Source organism: Neofelis nebulosa, chromosome 1, assembly GCF_028018385.1.
Source record: "Neofelis nebulosa isolate mNeoNeb1 chromosome 1, mNeoNeb1.pri, whole genome shotgun sequence".
Classification (NCBI taxonomy): Eukaryota; Metazoa; Chordata; class Mammalia; order Carnivora; family Felidae; genus Neofelis; species Neofelis nebulosa.
Genome location: NC_080782.1, coordinates 236,915,556 through 236,933,630, shown reverse-complemented (window position 1 = coordinate 236,933,630; position 18,075 = coordinate 236,915,556). Strand labels below are relative to the sequence as shown.

Here is an 18,075-nt window from a genome sequence, read left to right as displayed (position 1 = left end):
ATGGGGAAAGCTGGGTGACCCGGACCTTCCCCTCTCGCCTCAGCAGGGGTGGTTCTGAAGTCCGCACAACAACCGCATTCGCCCGTGCCAGGGGTTCTCAGAAGTGTGGCCCTTGACCGGGAGCTTCCGCATCACCAGAGAACTTGCTAGAAATGCATATCCTTCCCCCCCCCCCCCCCCCCCCCGAATCAGAAACTGGGGATGGGACCCAGTAATTTGTGTTGTAACAAACCTTCCAGGTGATTCTTCCCTACCTACATTTGAGAACCAGTGGCCTGTGGTACCACGTGCCTATTAGGTGTCCTTTTAGACTCACCATCTAGGGATTGAGAAGTGGGCATCAGGACATGAGGGACCTTAGGACTGGAGTCTAGTCTAGATCTGGGCGAGATGTGAACAGGCGAGCATGTGACACTCACAGGAGGGCCCCGTGCGGCTCGGCAGGCGCTCTGGCCGGTACTCTTCCAAGCGTGTGCCGTGCGCCATGGTTAAGACGGAACACACAAGTGAGGCAGGCCCAGCGTGGATGCAAACCGACAGCAGCTCGGAGCTGATCGCGGTCAGCATCCTCATCAAGGGCAGGGAGACCGGTCAGGTGTTCCGTTGGTGTTTGGGAATGCTGCTGCCTAGATTCAGTTACAGGAAGCTTCTTCAGCCTGGAATAGCTCATCCAGAACTGGCTCCCCCTCTTCCCCCTCAGGAAGCAACTCAGAAGCCACGGGGTGGGGCGGGGGTGGGGGGGTGGCGAGACTGTCTAAATTCCGAACATGGGTCCTCGGGAAAGGTAGTGATGAGGTGTAGGATGTGAGGAAGAATTCTGCTCTGGTGGGAGAATCTTTAAGTAGAGGTCAAGTCCCTCAACGGTATGTAACAGAAAGAAGGTCGACAGTTTATTTAAAGAACTCGTGAAGTTCTCATATTAATAGGCACCCAAATGGCAGCGTTTCAAAAACATAACTTTTTCTTTTCCCTTCATTGTAGCAAAGTCTCACTAGGCACGCCGTTGTGCATGACCCTGACAAGAAGAAAATGAACCTCAAAGTAAGTTAACTGGGGCCCGCTGTGGGTTTTAAACCCCAAGTCCCCCAGCCGGATGCAGTCTCGGGTACTTTTGGCTCGTCACTGCTGTGTGAGCTGCTCTACCGGGAACGCGATCGCCGGGCTTCACTTTCTTCTAAGGGGGTGCTGGGTGCCTGTTGGGGGGTACAGCTATTAGGTTAGTTGGATAGTTTGATTTTGCGTTCTCATTGTCTCGCTTTCTTATTTCCAAAGGTAAAACCGTCTCGTGAAAAACGGAGTTTGGCCTCTCGTCTCAGTGGATACATTCCTCCTAAAAAGAAACAAGGACAAAGCTCATCTCTGCCTACAAACGGAGAGTCACTGAACTGTACTGAAGACAGGGTGCTCTCGACGGTCGCGATACTCACCCTCAACTGAACACCAGATTGCGTTGCTTAAAGGACCACAGACCAGCCAGCTCAGTTCTTTCCTCCCAGAAGCACCTTTCTCTTTATTAAAATCATGGATGCACAACATCTGATTCTCTGTTGTTTCCATTTTCTTTGTTCAAAGGGTCCTCTTTCTGGGCTCCTTGCGTTTCTCTATATGCATTCTCTTCCTTTTTGCTTAAATGACGAAGAACACACATTACAGCTTTCCCTCCCCTAACAGGTTGTGGGCGGGTTGAGAAGGTAGCTATTCCGGGCATAGTTTGGAGTATTTGATTACATATCTCCTCCTAGAAGGGGAGAACGGCCAAAGATTAATTTAAAACCAATGTCTTCGATTCTTCCTAGTGCTAATGCTCTAATACCCATGCAAATCTGCATTCTTGATTGAGTTGCTGTTATTTAAGTGATTAGCTCAATTAAACTGTGCCTTTCTGGTTAAGCAGCCGTTGAAACCTATACCATAACCAGGCAGTTTTACAAACTCCATGTAACTATACTCCTGCACTAAAAGTCGATAGTTTTAAAATCCCCGCTGTCAATGGCCCTGAGGGGCTGTGTTTGGCTCCAACTACCCTCTTGGAAAAAAGAAGTACAGAGCGGTGGGTTTGGGCACGGGCAGAGGACCTCCTTATCCCCACAACTGTCAGTCCTGTGCGGTTCCTAACACTCGCTCACAGAGTCATTTGGGAAACACACCCAGTTCCAGAGATCCAGGATCAGCTGGGCTGGGTCCTAGGTCTCGGTGATTCTAACACGAACAAGGGCGGAAACCACTGGACTCGTGCTGCCTTTTAGCTGCTGAGTTCTCGGACTCTAAAAGTGAAGTCGTTACTCTGTAGACTTACCCTGGGAGTGTAAACTGATACTTTTCATAAAGACCATTTAACTTTATATGGAAGAATTCTCAGAGGCGTTCATAAATCGTAAATAGACTTTAAAAAAATGAATCTATGTTTTTCTGCTTAAATGTTAGATACTGTACAATTTGTCAAAGAGAAGAGTATACATTACTCTTTCACTAGATTACGAAGTGCAGTGTTTTCACATGACGATACTTATGCTTCAGTGGAAAAAGTATATGGAGCCTATGTTTGCATTTTGAAAAATGAATTGGGAAGCTACGGCCGTCATGGTAGAATTCGCCAGCTACTCTGCCTTCACGTTACCCAGACTTTCTACGATTGTCCTTTTAGATCAGCAAACAGTGAGCAGTTTCTCAGACCTGCTTTCACTTACCATTTTATTTTCTGGCTCCTCTACGTTCTTCCCTTTCTTTATAGTAATTTGAACTCTGTATTTTTTCTCAATCCATTGCTGAATCTGTTTACTCTTTGTGTCCAAATCATGTTGTCCAATATTTGAAGAAAAAGTTAGCTCCTTTGTCAGGGTAGGGCCTAGTTTAAAACAGAGACTTTTTTAGGACTGTTGACTGGTCCCTTTGGGGGACCTGAGCTGGGTCATGCACACTTCGTGAGATCTGCGGTTGCCACAGGGGCCCGGATGCTCCTCTTCCTGACTTAGTCTGACAGACCGGTGAACGCTTTTTAAACAAGGAAAATAGACATAAAGGTACCAGTTTTTACCTGTCAAGTATCTAGATATGAAATGCTTCCATTTATTAGTACCCTCATTTGATGACAGTACAAAAGAATGGTCCTTTAAAAGGAACAAGTTTAGCTTTATGATAAACTTAATTGGCCTTATTTTTCTTTCTGACTGGAGCAGTGTTTAGGAAGTACTCGTTTTTCAAAAATTTTTTTTAAATGTTTATTTTTGAGAGAGAGAGAGAGAGAGAGAGAGACAGAGCATGAGCCGGGGAGGGACAGAGAGAGAGGAAGACACAGAATCCGAAGCAGGCTCCAGGCTCTGAGCTGTCAGCACAGAGCCCGATGTGGGGCTTGAAACCCCAAACCATGAGATCATGACCTGAGCTGAAGTCGGACGCTTATCCGACTGAGCCATTCAGGCGCCCCTGGGAAGTACTCTTCTCATCTGACTCCCTTAGTGGTGCCCTTCTAGTGACAATGGGGTCAGCCAGACTGCATCAGACGAGAGCGAGCTTTCTATGTCCTGTATCCAGCAATGGAAATCCTGACTTAGAAAATTACAGGGAAGGAACAGATTCCTTAGTAAAAGCATTGGAAGATTCAGAGTTTTCATACAGGGGAAAAGTTAGGTTTTAATCCACACAACAATCTTCCTGGGAGCACTAACTGCATGTGAAAAAATACAACTTTAAAATAGAAGAAAAGACCGGGTATGGGTATGTTTGTGACCTCAGGCTAAAAGGATTTTGTTAAGGGACGGCTGGGTGACTCAGTTGGTTGAGCATCTGACTTCGGCTCAGGTCATGACCTCACGGTGTGTGAGTTCGAGCCCCGCATCGGGCCCTGTGCTTCAGCCTGGACCCTGCTTCAGATTCTGTGTGTCTGTCTCCCTCTGCCCCTCTCCTGCTCATGCTCTGTTTATCTCCCTAAAAAATAAACATTAAAAAAAAGAAGGATTTTGTTAAGGAAAAAAATTGATAATTTCCTATATCAAAGACACTATGGTGTAATTTTGAAAAGGGCAAAAAAAAAAAGAAATCTAACTAGGATAAGGTTTTTTTGCATCACACAGAGAATCTTATAAATTGGCGGGGGTGGGAGGGGGGACCACGCAAGCAGAGGAAGAGGGCATGTACACAGGCAGTTCACAGAAGAGGCAACTCAAATGGTGAAATGAAACCCAAAGAAATAATAAGATCGGGTTTCTCACCCATTGGCAGGACAAAAATTAGATGAGAGTACCAAGTATGGGTGAGGATGTAGAGAAAGAAATTTCACATATTGCTGACAATTTGCCCCATAGACTCTGGAGACACTGACAGACATGCCCTTTGGTCTGGAAACGAGCCAGCTTTGGTCTGGAAATGAAAGGCTGGAAACGAGCCCAATGCCCATGGAAAGGCCCTGACCAATCCACGGTATCTGGTACATTCTGAGGATTCCACTGAGTAATTATAAAAAATTAGCTACAGCTGTTACATAAACCTAGCTCTTGAAGACAGCATGACATAATTTTCATGTGTACAGAATCATGCCATATACCACGGGTTTGTACGTCACTGAAGTTTAACAGCACAGACCCACATTCATGTCCACGGCGGCAGGGAGGGAGGACGGCACAGGAAAAGGGAGCACAGAGACTTCGACTTTCCTGTAATGTTTTGTTTCGTTTAACAATCTTTAGTACAACAACGTTAACGCTTGTTCATCTTGGATGGTGGGTAACAGGTGTGTACAGTTTTCGGTATGCTTTCTAATTCCCAAAAGTAATTTTCCTAAAAGACCTCCTTTTAGGAACACCTCCCCGCTTCCTTCAAGCTCCCGCAGCTGGTCCTACGTCGCCACCGGAACAAAATTAATGCCTTTAACACCTTAGCACTTCAACTATCTCTGCAAAGAGCACCCCCGCCAAAGCTCTCCAAGCTTCTCGGTGCTGTTCTGCGTTTTTTCTGCGATGCAATGTGATGTCCTTACCATCCCGGTTGGCCTCTTCTGAAGACTTTTTGTTTCCCAGCCAACATCCTTGTTGAATGTGGTGCCACAGAACTGAGCCACAGAGAACCGTGTGATTTTCCTAAGACACACAACCTCGCTGTGGCAGCTCTGGGACCCGTCTCCTGCCCCTGCCCCAGAGTGTTTTCCATAAAACAAGCTTTCGTAACGGTCAGCACTTATTAGGACTCATGAAAAATTTTCACTTGATGTCTAGTTCCGGGCTCCATAAGGCATAAAAGACAAGGCCGTGGTAAGGTGATCGGTAAATGTGTAAATGAGCCTTACTACCAACAGGGTGTGGAAGATGCTCTGTGAATCCCTTCGTAGATCAGCAAGGGCTTCCGGCCAACTGGCCAGGCGCCTCCACGTTAGAGATGAGGGGGAAAGAGGGGAACAGGGACCCCACCCCACCGCTTCCGAGGCTCTTTCATTCCGGACACCAGAGATGCTGCCACCCCCGGGCCAGGCCAAGAGGAAAAGGGGTCCCGTCGTTCTGGGGTGCCTCCCTATTTCCCCCTCATTTTACACGAGGAAGCGACGCCGACCACAGGGCATCGAGGAAAAAAGACGAGAGGAGGAATGGAAATGAAGCGAGAGCTGGAGAAAGATGCGGGAGACGGTGGGGAGGCCGTGAACTACCCCGCTGCTCACACCCCCGCTGTCACGAGGCACCTCGGCAGACGCCCTCTGAGGTCCCTGGGGCTCAGGGCGTGGGCAGCAGGTCACCTACCGGGTTTCGGGTGGGCTTTTCCCAGCTCCCGGAGTCGCAGGCGCTCCTCGTGGATCTGTGCCCCCGTCAGGAGCTGGTACTGAGGGGGCTCCGCACTGCTGTCCCTTGTCACAAGCCTCAGGTCCCGCTCGTTCATGAGCCTGATCACGTCTGCTCGGTGCATGTTGCCCAAGTCGTTGCCCGCCTCATCCAGCACGTGAATGATCCGCTCGTGAATTTTTCTTCCGATGTTGCTAAGAGCTGGTTCATTCTTCTTTTTCTTCTTCCTTTCGTCCTGGGTGTCTGCAACAGTACCGAAAGCTTTTGCGTGAATCGGGCAGGACAGTCTCGGGCCAGAAGCTCGGAGCGACGGCCGTGCTGGTGCGGTCTGGTGCAGGGTGTATGTACCAGGACATCTAATGCAATTATTTCCAGTCTTTACGGTATGCAACGTTAGCCTCTTTAGAAGAAGAGTGGCCATCCTAAAAAGGGAGAAAGGTTTGTTACTGTTCCATCATTTCCTCCCCGTGGTCTGATACGGTGCACGGAGGGCGTGCGTGTGTGGGGCTGCAGGCCTGTGTCATCTGCAAACATTGTGGACCCGTGCACGGGAAATTTACACCAATGACACGGACTGTCAGGTGACTGTAGTCACACTAGGTCACGGTGGTCCCGGCTCCAGTGCAAGCTACTGTCAGAACAAGCCGTATTTGCACAGTGCTTTCGTTTTCCATCGTTTCCTCCCCCAGTGCTGCTGCATTTGATCTATTTCCCGAGAATCTATTTCCCGAGCTGCCTCATTTGATCTATTTCCCGAGCACTACAGTGCTGACTCTGAGAGCAAGTATCATCCTACAGGTTTATTTAGAAGGCAGTACATATAACATCCTCGGCGATTCATAAATACCAAGTCATAAACTGTGAATACAGTCAGCTGTTGAGAACTTATCAGTGTATCTGGAGGTATCCAGAACACAAAAGCGCTATTCTGGGAAAGCTGGGAGCACTCTGGGAGGACTCTCAGAGAGGAAACATCCCGACGGGAATCAAAGCGCCGCCCTCATAAACCGAACGGATGACTCACGAGGTAATAAGGCGTGACGACCAAGCGTTAACTAAGCGTTAGGCACACGGGGTGAAGCTGGTTTACTGCATGGGAATAACCGCTGCTCTTATTAACGGCATTTTGGCTTTTCACTTGCTTCTCTCGCCCACTAAGTGTCTCTCTCCTTCCATTTGCACGTTAGGCCAAGCCCAGAGGTGCGGGCTGGAGGGATGAGAGGACCCACTCACATCCTCTGGGGTTTGCTGAGTAACACAAGAACGCAGGGAGGGGGCCCTGTCCACGACAAAAGAGGAAAGGACGAGGTGCCTTCAGCAGTGCTTCTCAAAGAACGGTCCCCGGGTCACCTGCAATGAGAGTCATCTGGAGTGTTCGCTAGAACCGGAAACCGCCTCCGGTCGCTAGCTTGGATCTCACTGGGCTGTACGACCACCGATCCCACCCCCATCACCCCCACCTCACGCCTCTGGTGGCAAGTGATACGACCAAAAAAAAAAAAAAAGACATGGTAAATCGAGTGAAAGTGAAGGGATACACGCAATCTCACCGTCCTAGCTGGATAACACCCGCCACGGGCTGCCCTGACTCCACACCTTGTAGAGTTGCCTGCCGCCCGGACCTGTCCGCTAAGATATCGGACGTCACCCACAGGGAACACCACCGCCCCCGCGCTCTTGCTCCTCCCTCGGTCTTCCCTAGCTCATAGAAAGGCCGCGTGCCCTTCCGGCTGCTCAAGGCCCCAGACAGCAAAGGCATCCTTCCCTTGCCTTTTTCTCTCAGCGATTCGTCGGTCTGGCTCTGTTCACCCTCTACAAACCTCCGGGATCCAATCACCTCCCCCTTCCCTGTTGCTATCACCCTGCTCCGAAGACAGCATCCTCTCTCACCTGGTGTAGGGGTCCTGGCCCCCCGCCGGCACTCGGCTTCTGCCCTTCCCCCCTTGTAACTGATCACCCGCGTAACACCCAGGGGTCCTTTTACAAGGTACACGGCAGATGACGCCCCTCCTCTGCTCATCACCCTCCACCGGTTTCCATCTCACTCCGGGGGAGAAAGCCAAGCCCCTGAAGGGGCCGACAGCGGCCCCCGGCCACCTCTGCCCGCAGCACCTGCCCCGCCTCCGCGGCGCGGTTCCAGCCTCGATGGCCTGTGAACACAGCCTTCCTCCGGGTGCATGTAACGCGGGTGGACCCGCCCCGCAGCTGGCTATGTGCTTCGTGAACCCGGGGGCTCGGCCCCAGGGTCACTGCTCAGCGAGGCCTCCCGCCTGCTCTGTAGAATACCGCACCCTCCATCGCTTTCAAAGCCATTGCCTTGCCTTTACAGACGTCTCCTGCCGGACATACTATCTGGTTATTTGCACACATGTTCACAACCAGTCCCATTCTGTTCGCGGCTGCGTTCCGAACGCTAGAGCCCAGAGCCCAGCGCAGCCTGGACGTGCTCAGTGAATGTCTGAGACAAGGGGAACAGCCGGGAGGGGCCTCTGCGCGTCACTCCCTAGCACTGTACAGGGACGCTGGGGTCCCCTGGCTTCGCATTCTGGCTGGCACTTCACGTGTCCGCTGACCTTAGTGAGATCTACGGCCAACGCTCCACCCCCGGTTAATGGGATGAATTCCATGAATTCCCTTTTGGTCATTACCTGGTTGGGGACTGGGGACTCCCCCCCCCCCCCCCGCCCCGTCCTTGTGCTAAAGGCTCTAAGACAGGAGCAAATTGGATTTTAAATAGCTGCCATAGCACTGTTTCACCAAAAAGCCAGGTATTTGTTGCTGGAGGAAGCCCCCAAACCCAAAAAGTAGAACAGTCTGAAGAGACCAGAGATGACCTCTTTTCCATTTATCGTCAGGAAAACAGCCGCAGCACCAAATTTCACAGTGAGTTAGGACGGCCCTGGCAATAACAGATGAAAGCTGACGCGCCGTGTGTAATGAATCCTCAATACATTAAAACAGATAATATTAATTCCAAATGTAGGATTTTTGACAACAAGTAAGCAAATAACAGACAAGGCATAGGAAAAAGATGAAAAGAAATTTATGAAGACCCTGGCTGTCTGTGGTCGAAGACCCAAGTGATTTTTTCCCCCTATCCTTCTTGCCATTTTTTTCCTCAATCTTTTACAGGGAAGAAGTATTTCTATTTATGTATTTAGTTTTAATTTTATTTTAAGTAGGCTCCATGCCCAATGGGGGCTTGAACTCACGACCCTGAGATCAAGAGTCACATGCTCTACCCACTGAGCCAGTCAGGAGCCCCTGGAAGAAGTATTTTTTATACTAGTACATTTATTTACAAAATAAAGACTATTGCAGAATAATGAAGGGGAATTGTTTTTAAAGCTATAAAAACACTTTCCAAGAAGAGGAAAAGGTAGAGGAATACCGTAACCACGTTTTTCTTTAAGTTCTTTACCATTACTTACATTTTAGAGAGTTTCAAATTTCCTGGATGTACACAGCAATTAAGCTCCAATACGAGCTCCATTTTGGCTTTACGTCAGCAAAGCTGAACAGGTACACATTCCTTCAAAATAAGCTTTTCATAGATTAAAAACATAAATACGCAGTTAAGAAAAAAGAGCTGTGAGATTACTCAATCTGAACCGCAAATCCCACATTAGGTTCAAATAATTAAAAAACTAGTCATTAGGAAAAGTTTCAAACATGTCCCGGAAGAATAGTATAATCAAACCCTAAGCATCCCTCAAGCAGCCTAATTAATAGAATGTGGCCAAACCCGCTTCCTCTCGGCCTGGGCTATTCCCCTCCCCCCATCCCCCTTGCCAGCCACCCATGAACTACTTCAAGGTAAATCCTATCTTGCCAACAAATACTTCAATATGTCATTCAATATGTCGTCTCTAGGAGGTTAGGACTCTTTTATCTGTTTTTAAAATTTATTTTAGAGAGAGGGGTGCCCAGGTGGCTCAGTTGGTTGAACGCCCGACTTCAGCTCAGGTCATGATCTCACGGTTCGTGGGTTCGAGCCCCGAGTCGGGGTCTGTGCTGACAGCGTGGAGCCTGGGGCCTGCTTCGGATTCTGTGTCTCCCTCTCTTTGTCCCTCCCCTGCTCATGCTCTATGAGTGGCTCTCTCTCTAAAATAAACATAAAAAAACATTATTTTAGAGAGACAGAGAGCTCTTGAGTGGCGGGGGGGGAGGGGAGAGAATATCTTAAGCAGACTCCATGCTCAGGGCAGAGCCCGATGTGGGCCTCGATCCTATGACCCTGGGATCATGACTTGAGCCGAAGTCAAGAGTGGGATGCTTAACTGACTGAGCCACCCAGGAGCCCCTCTTTTATCTTTTTAATAACCATGATAACGCTACCCCAACAAATAATCATTCCTTTAAAATATCCAGTTTTCTGATTGCCCCAATAATACTTTAATATCGTTTGTTGACATTTCATTCACAGGTTGGTAGCATGGACAGACTCCCACTGGCCAAATGTGCGGTAATTTCAACATTAAAGAATAATGGCTGAAAGTTATTTCAACACACTGAATACGCAAAAATCTATCAAAAAGAAAGATCGTTTGCCAGAACCCTGCGTGACTATTACCCTGACTCCTCACTGTGAAAATTGGTCAAGAAAAAGAACAAAGCGTCATCCTACCTCTTTAGGAAGAACTACAATCAGTAATCATCCCCAGTTGGTGAAGGAAAAGCTCTTCGTTAGAGGAGAATGCCAGCTAATAAATGGAGAAGAGAAGTAATTTAGAAATCACCATTTTGCCACCTTCAATCAAATCACGGATTCAGGCAAGGATGGAGGCAAAATCATGAGGTAAAAAGCTAATGAGGAAACGAGGTATTCATATGGTGCCGAAGGGCGACGCAAAGATTACCTGCAAATCGAAATGGGGAAAACACACTTTGGCCGTCACCCTGCCTGACCTAAGGTCAGACTCAGCATCCCGCCGGTGGGAAGAAGCCAACATCCTAGGGCATGCCTCCTTGTGCAGTGTGGCACCTGTTCGGTGCCTTCTGCAAAGCAGTCCTGCTGGAAAAGGTCTAACAGGAACCTGGTCTAGCCTCTACACTTAGCTTCCAGTTTCCAAGGAATACAAGGGCCAGACTCAGAGAGGAACAAATCAGATGACAGCACAAGGAAACAATCGGACAGATCCAGACTGTAGGACAAGACAACTGGCTCGGTGTCTTTAAAAAAAAGTCAGTGTTATGGGGAATGAAAAGGGAGGGGGGGGGGCTAATCTTGCTTTAAAAAGACAGAGGAGACATAATGATAAAATACAGTGTGTTTGAAAAAAGCAACTGAAAAGGTATGTTGAGATATAGGGGACAAACTCTCACCGCTGTTGTTTAACATAGTGTTGGAAGTTCTAGCATCAGCAATCAGACAACAAAAGGAAATCAAAGGCATCAAAATTGGCAAAGACGAAGTCAAGCTTTCACTTTTTGCAGATGACATGATATTATACATGGAAAATCCGATAGACTCCACCAAAAGTCTGCTAGAACTGATACATGAATTCAGCAAAGTCGCAGGATACAAAATTAATGTACAGAAATCAGTTGCATTTTTATACACCAATAATGAAGCGACAGAAAGACAAATAAAGAGACTGATCCCATTCACAATTGCACCAAGAATCATAAAATACCTAGGAATAAACCTAACCAAAGATGTAAAAGATCTGTATGCTGAAAACCATAGAAAGCTTATGAAGGAAATTGAGGAAGATACAAAGAAATGGAAAAACATTCCGTGCTCATGGATTGAAAGAATAACTATTGTTAAAATGTCAATACTACCCAAAGCAATCTACACATTCAATGCAATCCCAATCAAAATTGCACCAGCATTCTTCTCGAAGCTAGAACAAGCAATCCTAAAATTCATATGGAACCACAAAAGGCCCCGAATAGCCAAAGTAATATTGAAGAAGAAAACCAAAGCAGGAGGCATCACAATCCCAGACTTTAGCCTCTACCACAAAGCTGTAATCATCAAGACAGTATGGTGTTGGCACAAAAACAGACATAGACCAATGGAATAGAATAGAGACTCCAGAACTGGACCCACAAATCTATGGCCAACTAATCTTTGCCAAAGCAGGAAAGGATATCTCCAACGGAAAAAAGACAGTCTCTTTAACAAATGGTGCTGGAAGAACTGGACAGCAACATGCAGAAGGATGAAACTAGACCACTTTCTTACACCATTCACAAAAATAAACTCAAAATGGATAAAGGACCTGAATGTGAGACAGGAAACCATCAAAACCCTAGAGGAGAAAGCAGGAAAAAACCTCTCTGACCTCAGCCTCAGCAATTTCTTACTTGACACATCTCCAAAGGCAAGGGAATTAAAAGCAAAAATGAACTACTGGGACTGTGTGAAGATAACAAGCTTCTGCACAGCAAAGGAAACAATCAATAAAACTAAAAGGCAACCGACGGAATGGGAAAAGATATTTGCAGATGACATATCGGACAAAGGGCTAGTATCCAAACTCTATAAACTCACCAAACTCCACACCCAAAAAACAAATAATCCAGTGAAGAAATGGGCAGAAGACATGAATAGACACTTCTCCAAAGAAGACATCCAGATGGCACATGAAAAGAAGCTCAACGTCACCCATTATCAGGGAAATACAAATCAAAACCATACTGAGATACCACCTCACGCCGGTCAGAGTGGCTAATATGAACAAATCAGGAGACTATAGATGCTGGCGAGGATGTGGAGAAATGGGAACCCTCTTGCACTGTTGGTGGGAATGCAAACTGGTGCAGCTGCTCTGGAAAACAGTGTGGAGATTCCTCCAACAATTAAAAATAGATCTACCTTATGACCCAGCAATAGCACTGCTAGGAATTCACCCAAGGGATACAGGAGTGCTGATGCATAGGGGCACTTGGACCCCAATGTTTATAGCAGCACTTTCAACAATAGCCAAATTATGGAAAGAGCCTAAATGTCCATCAACTGACGAATGGATAAAGAAGATGTGGTTTATATATACAATGGAATACTACTTGGCCATGAGAAAGAATGAAATCTGGCCATTTGTAGCAACGTGGATAGAACTGGAGAGGGTTATGCTAAGTGAAATAAGTCAGGCAGAGAAAGACAGATACCGTATGTTTTCACTCATATGTGGATCCTGAGAAACTCAACAGAAGACTGGGGGGGGGGGGGAAGGGGGGAAAAAGTTATAGAGAGGGAAGGAGGCAAACCATAAGAGACTCTTAAACACTGAGAACAAACTGAGGGTTGATGGGGGGTGGGGAGAGGGGAAAGTGGGTGATGGCATGGAGGAGGGCACCTGTTGGGATGAGCCCTGGGTGTTGTGTGGAAACCAGTCTGACAATAAATTGTAAAAGAAAAAAAGAGAGATACAGGGGACAAGCTGGATATGGACGAGATTCCTGATGGACCAGATGCTATCAGAGAAGTCCTGTGCATGGTCTCAGGGACAATGCCATTCTTGGGAGGGGACTTGGTTGTTTGCGGGGTAGAGGACTGCAACATCTGCCACTTACTCTGACAGGATGTGGCGGAAAATATACGTGCAGTATGGCAACACTTGCTGAATCTATGTTATGGTTACACAGGTGTTCTGTTACCAGTCTTACAGCTTCTCTGTATAATTCTGTTCGTAATTAAAAAGTTTTTAGGGGCACCTGGGTGGCTCAGTCGGTTAAGTGTCCGACTTCAGCTCAGGTCATGATCTCACAGCTTGTGAGTTCGAGCCCCGCGTCGGGCTCTGTGCTGACCGCTCGGAGCCTGGAGCCTGCTTCAGATTCTGTGTCTCCCTTTCTCTGCCCTTCCTCCACAAAAAACAAACAAACACCCGCTGGGTCAGGACCCCCTCAAAACAAGAAGACATAAGGAAATAAGTAATAAAACATTATTTTTTTTTTTGAAGTTTATTTATTTGAGAGAGAAAGAGAGTGCAAGCAGGGGAGGGGCAGAGAGAGGGGGAGAGACAGAGAATCCGAAACCAGGCTCTGTACTGTTAGCACAGAGCCCCATGCGGGGCTCCAACTCATGAACCTTGAGATCACAACCCGAGCTGAAATCAGGAGTTGGACACTGAACACACTGAGCCATCCAGGCGCCCCAAGAATAAAACGTGATAATGTTAAGTGGCTTCAAATAGTTTACGCTATAGGATGTCTGGGGTTATGAGGACAAAGGTTAAGAAACCTTTCAAGGTGGACGTAAAATAGGAAGCCTTGCCCTCTCATTAAGATTTCTCTGATTAAACGTCTCCGATACTCTGTCAAACAAACAGTAGGCTGAATGAGCCAGTGGTCTACATCGAAATAGAGATGCTTACATTCTCATGACAATATTGGTGCATTTGGTTACTTTCTGCCACAGCTATCCCTTCTGAGACATCCAAAACTATTTTAAAAGCCAATTATCTTAAAGTCGTTTACTTAAATCACACAATTTTATAGTATGGGTATCCATTTCTGGTCTCATGGTAACTCAGACCTTACTAAGATCATCCTAAACTGGGGGAATCTGCATCTAGTTGTAGTTTTTAATTCGGTAGCTAACTCTACCTCTAAGGGGGGAAAAAAACCCATATAATTTTTTTTTTTTTTATTCCTTATTTACTTGAGACTGGATCGCCCAAAATGTATCCTGCAAGCACTGGAGGATAAACTGACAAGTGCCCTCAAACCCCTTCACCCCTACTAATTTCGGTCCTCTCTCCACAGCTTGGATCTCTTCAACACCATCACTAACCTGCCTGGGACCATGGGAGAAAAACGACAGCTGCATTATTCCAAATGCACACAACGCGGAGGAGCTGTAGTGTTTGACCCACATATTCCATAAGAAATTGAAATGATTTTAAATATTAAGCCATAAAGCGGGACATTATGAAATAAACATGTGGCTACCTCCATACGCTGTGTATTTCTGGTGAGCTTAGGGCTGCGTTATCTTTTCCCATTGGTCTGCAGTTGTTTAAAATGAACAATATTCTTTGAGGACTATTTTCTTCCCATCTTTATTATGAAAATGTTTAAACATACAGAAAAGTTGAAAGACTATACAGTTAACACCCAATACCCATTCATCTAGATGCTACATGTTGCTATCCTTGTTTTATCTATTTATTCCTTCTTCCACCCATTTGTGTTTGGATACATTTCAAAGTAGATTGCAGCCATTGGTACACTTCATCCTCAAATACTTCTGCATGCAGACCATGAACTAGGGTTCAATATTTGTCTACAATTCCTTTCACTTTGGGTCAAAATTTACATACAATGACATGTACAAACCTTAACTGTATCTTTTAATCGGTTTTGACAAGTACCAACATCTCTGGAACCAAAACTCCTGCCAACGTGTAGAATATTACCATCACCCCAGAAAGTTCTCTCATGCTTCTTCCAAGTCAGTCTCTGTCCCCAGCCAGGGGCAAAGACTGTCCTGATATTTTTCCACCAGTCTGCCCTAAGATTTCATATAAATGGAACCACGCACTATGTACTCTTTGTTGAAAGGCATCTCAGCATGTTTTGGGGACTCAGCTGTGTTGTTGCAAGTATCATCAGTTTGTTCCTTTTTATTTCAGAGGATTGTCCCAGTGTATGAATATACTCCAGATTTTAAACCCAGTTTTCTGTTGAGGAGCATTTAGACCGTTCCTAGTTTGGGGCTATTATGAGGAAGGTTGCTAGTCATATACAAGAAAAAAAAAAAAGTGGCCAAGTCATTACTGCTCCAAAGGACAGCTGCATTCCCCTTGATAGATTATTTTGCATTACTTTTTGTGGTATCTCTTCAGGAGGTACTGTCACGAACCTTCTCGGAAAATGATTTAAATATGTGGTTATGATATGTGGATACGATACAGGTTATGATCCTGTCCTGTAAGAGATTAAGTTGCTTGCACCCTCACGGCTTTTCTTTCTGATTTTGCCGATATTCACAAGCTCGTATGTACTGATGTTATTTCCAGAGAGGTTGGATCAAAGTTACATAGAGTCTAGTGAACTAAGTATTTGTGAAATTAACTTCGCCAATCCCTAGGGCTTTAAGAAGCCTCTCACACCTCTCACAGGAGTTTCACAAAGTCCTTGCTTCTGCCTGTCGACCTGCCAACGATCCATCTGCCCCATTTCAACGGGTTTGAGTTGTACAGCTTTAATCCCAGAGGACTGAAGCATGGTCACTGAGCTTGCCCGCTGCTGTCCCTTGGCTCTGGTTTTGCTCTTCCATAAGGAGAACAAAGTACTCTCCATACTCAGGTTGGCTTTTTAAGAACTAGAACATTGATTTGCAACACTGGAAAAAGCCAACACATGTCTCTGTCAATTTCTTAACCACATTTATTTAGCTACGACATTTTTCATTTATTTTCTATTTTAGTTATTTTACTGAAATAGCTTAATAACCAACCATCCAGGAAACTTTTTTTTTTTTAAGCTTTAAAATCCAGAGCTACAGACTCAGTATTAACGTCGGACTTATTCCTGTACATGAATCTTCTACACGGTCATTTCCTCTTCCACAACCATCATCTCAGGGACCAGCATCACAGTCCACCCAGAGCCACATCGTTTCCGTTTTTGCTCTCCCTCACTCTCCTAGCTAACCCAACACCAAGTCTCACAAATTTCACTTCCTAACACCACTCAAAATCCATCCACTTCTCTCCATAGCCACTGCCACCAATCTAGTTCAAGACGTCTTGAACTTGGACATCTCTTGTCTGGATTCCCACCAGTCTCCTAACTACACACTTGAACCCTGCAAGCCCTTCCCGTCTCTGCGTTGCTCTCACCACACCCCATGCCCTCCTCACCTCAAAACCGCCCCAAATTACAGACCAACATCGTTCATGAGGCCAAAGGCTCTTGCCACGTCTCTAGCATCGTTTTATACCAAACTTCTTACTTGTCTAAACGACACTGGCGGTGCAGTGTTGAAATGCTCTTCCCTGCTCTTCCCTTAAGCTTAGGAAACGCCAGATCAGGGGCACCTGGGTGGCTCAGTTGGTTGAGCATCTGACTTTGGCTCAGGTCATGATCTCATAGCTTGTGAGTTCGAGCCCCACGTCAGGCTCTGTGCTGACAGCTCGGAGCCTGGAGCCTGCTTCTGCTTCTGTGTCTCCCTCTCTCTCTGCCCTTAACCCACTTGCATTCTATCTCTGTCTCTCTCAAAAATAAATAAAAATTAAAAAAAACACACAAAAAACAACAACAACAAAAAAAAACCCGCCAGATCATTGCTCAGTGCTCCCTTTCTCTGGGCATTCTTCGGATTACCTTCCAAACTACACCCATCAGCCACTATTCTCCCTGCTCCCTCATCTGTTTGTGGAACTCAACATCAAGTGCTTGTACAGTATAGTTTATCTGTCCTTTATAACCCTTATCGCAATTACAATTTTGTGATTTTCTTACTGCTGTTTCTCTCCTTTACTAGACGGCAAGTTCTCGGAGGCTGGGAACGAATCTCAGTTATCTTTTACTGTATCGTCCGCGGCACAAGAAACAGTCGTTGACTTTACAGACTCCCCTCCACTCTGTACTTAGACGGAGGCCTTCCACGAACGTGGAACGGAGGCTTTTCAAGTCGGAAAGCTATTTACTTCTTTCAAGAGTCTTAAGCCACGGAGCCTATTAAACAGTAAGTAGGGAAAACCGAGATCCCGCAATCGCTCAGTAACCCTCCCCGCCACGGCCTCCTTCGGAGGCTACGGGTTCTAGAAAAGGCATGTGGCCGAAGCCAGGGACTACAGTACAGGACGCGGAGCGCTTCCGCAGAACGGACCGCGGTCAAGTGTTTCGGCTGCGGCCACGCCCACGCCGGGAATTGGGGGGGGGGGGGGGGGGAGGGTCTCTCGGCGCTTCTCTGCCAGAGAAGGGGCGTGGGGACGTGGGGCGTGCGTGCGTGCCCGTACGTGCGCCCCGATGGCGGGGCGGGCCGCCCAGGGGAGCGGGAGGAGGCCGGCGTCCAGCCTCGGTTCCGCGGTTTCCGAGCGCAGGCAGCGTCCCGGTCCCAAAGACGGCCCTAGCGCGGCAGGGCCTGCGGCGCCCCTCCGCGCTCCGCTCGGCGGCTAGGGCGGCACTGACCTTCCAGGGACACGGCCGAGCGCGAGGCCGCTCCCTCCGCAGGTCTGTGCCTAAGCCCAAGCCCTCCAGCCACAGGCCCCCTCACCCCCTCGGCGCCCCTGGCCTTTAGCTGTACCTGTGCCGGGCCGACGTTTGGTAGGTCTGGCGGAAGAAGCCGGGGAACGGCCCTCGCGGGGAGGCCCTCTTCGCCCTCCGTAGTGGGCGGGGCTTCGGCCCGCGTCTT

The 18,075-nt window shown here is 47.3% G+C and overlaps 2 protein-coding genes across 6 annotated transcripts in view; one reads left to right on the top strand and one right to left on the bottom strand.

The window, feature by feature from the left end:
• GTF3A (general transcription factor IIIA) overlaps positions 1-1,535 on the top strand; it is a 13,134-nt gene extending 11,599 nt beyond the window's left edge. The window contains exons 9-10 of the mRNA XM_058699271.1: positions 982-1,041; positions 1,273-1,535. Coding sequence (XP_058555254.1) covers positions 982-1,041; positions 1,273-1,437 — 225 coding nt within the window. The 3' untranslated portion in view covers positions 1,438-1,535. The remainder of the gene's footprint in view (positions 1-981; positions 1,042-1,272) is intronic.
• On the bottom strand, positions 869-18,075 carry MTIF3 (mitochondrial translational initiation factor 3). Of its 5 annotated transcripts, none has more exons than XM_058689079.1 (6): positions 17,968-18,060; positions 10,390-10,465; positions 9,194-9,306; positions 5,724-6,184; positions 2,688-2,845; positions 869-1,738 (listed from the first exon to the last, which is right to left on the bottom strand). In XM_058689079.1, exons 3-6 carry the CDS (start codon positions 9,253-9,255, stop codon positions 1,520-1,522), a joined length of 900 nt encoding a protein of 299 aa, XP_058545062.1. In that variant the 5' UTR covers positions 9,256-9,306; positions 10,390-10,465; positions 17,968-18,060; the 3' UTR covers positions 869-1,519. The 5 variants fall into 5 exon arrangements, with proteins under 5 accessions (XP_058545062.1, XP_058545071.1, XP_058545084.1 ...); XM_058689088.1 differs by having other exon boundaries at positions 9,194-9,294; XM_058689101.1 differs by lacking the exon at positions 9,194-9,306.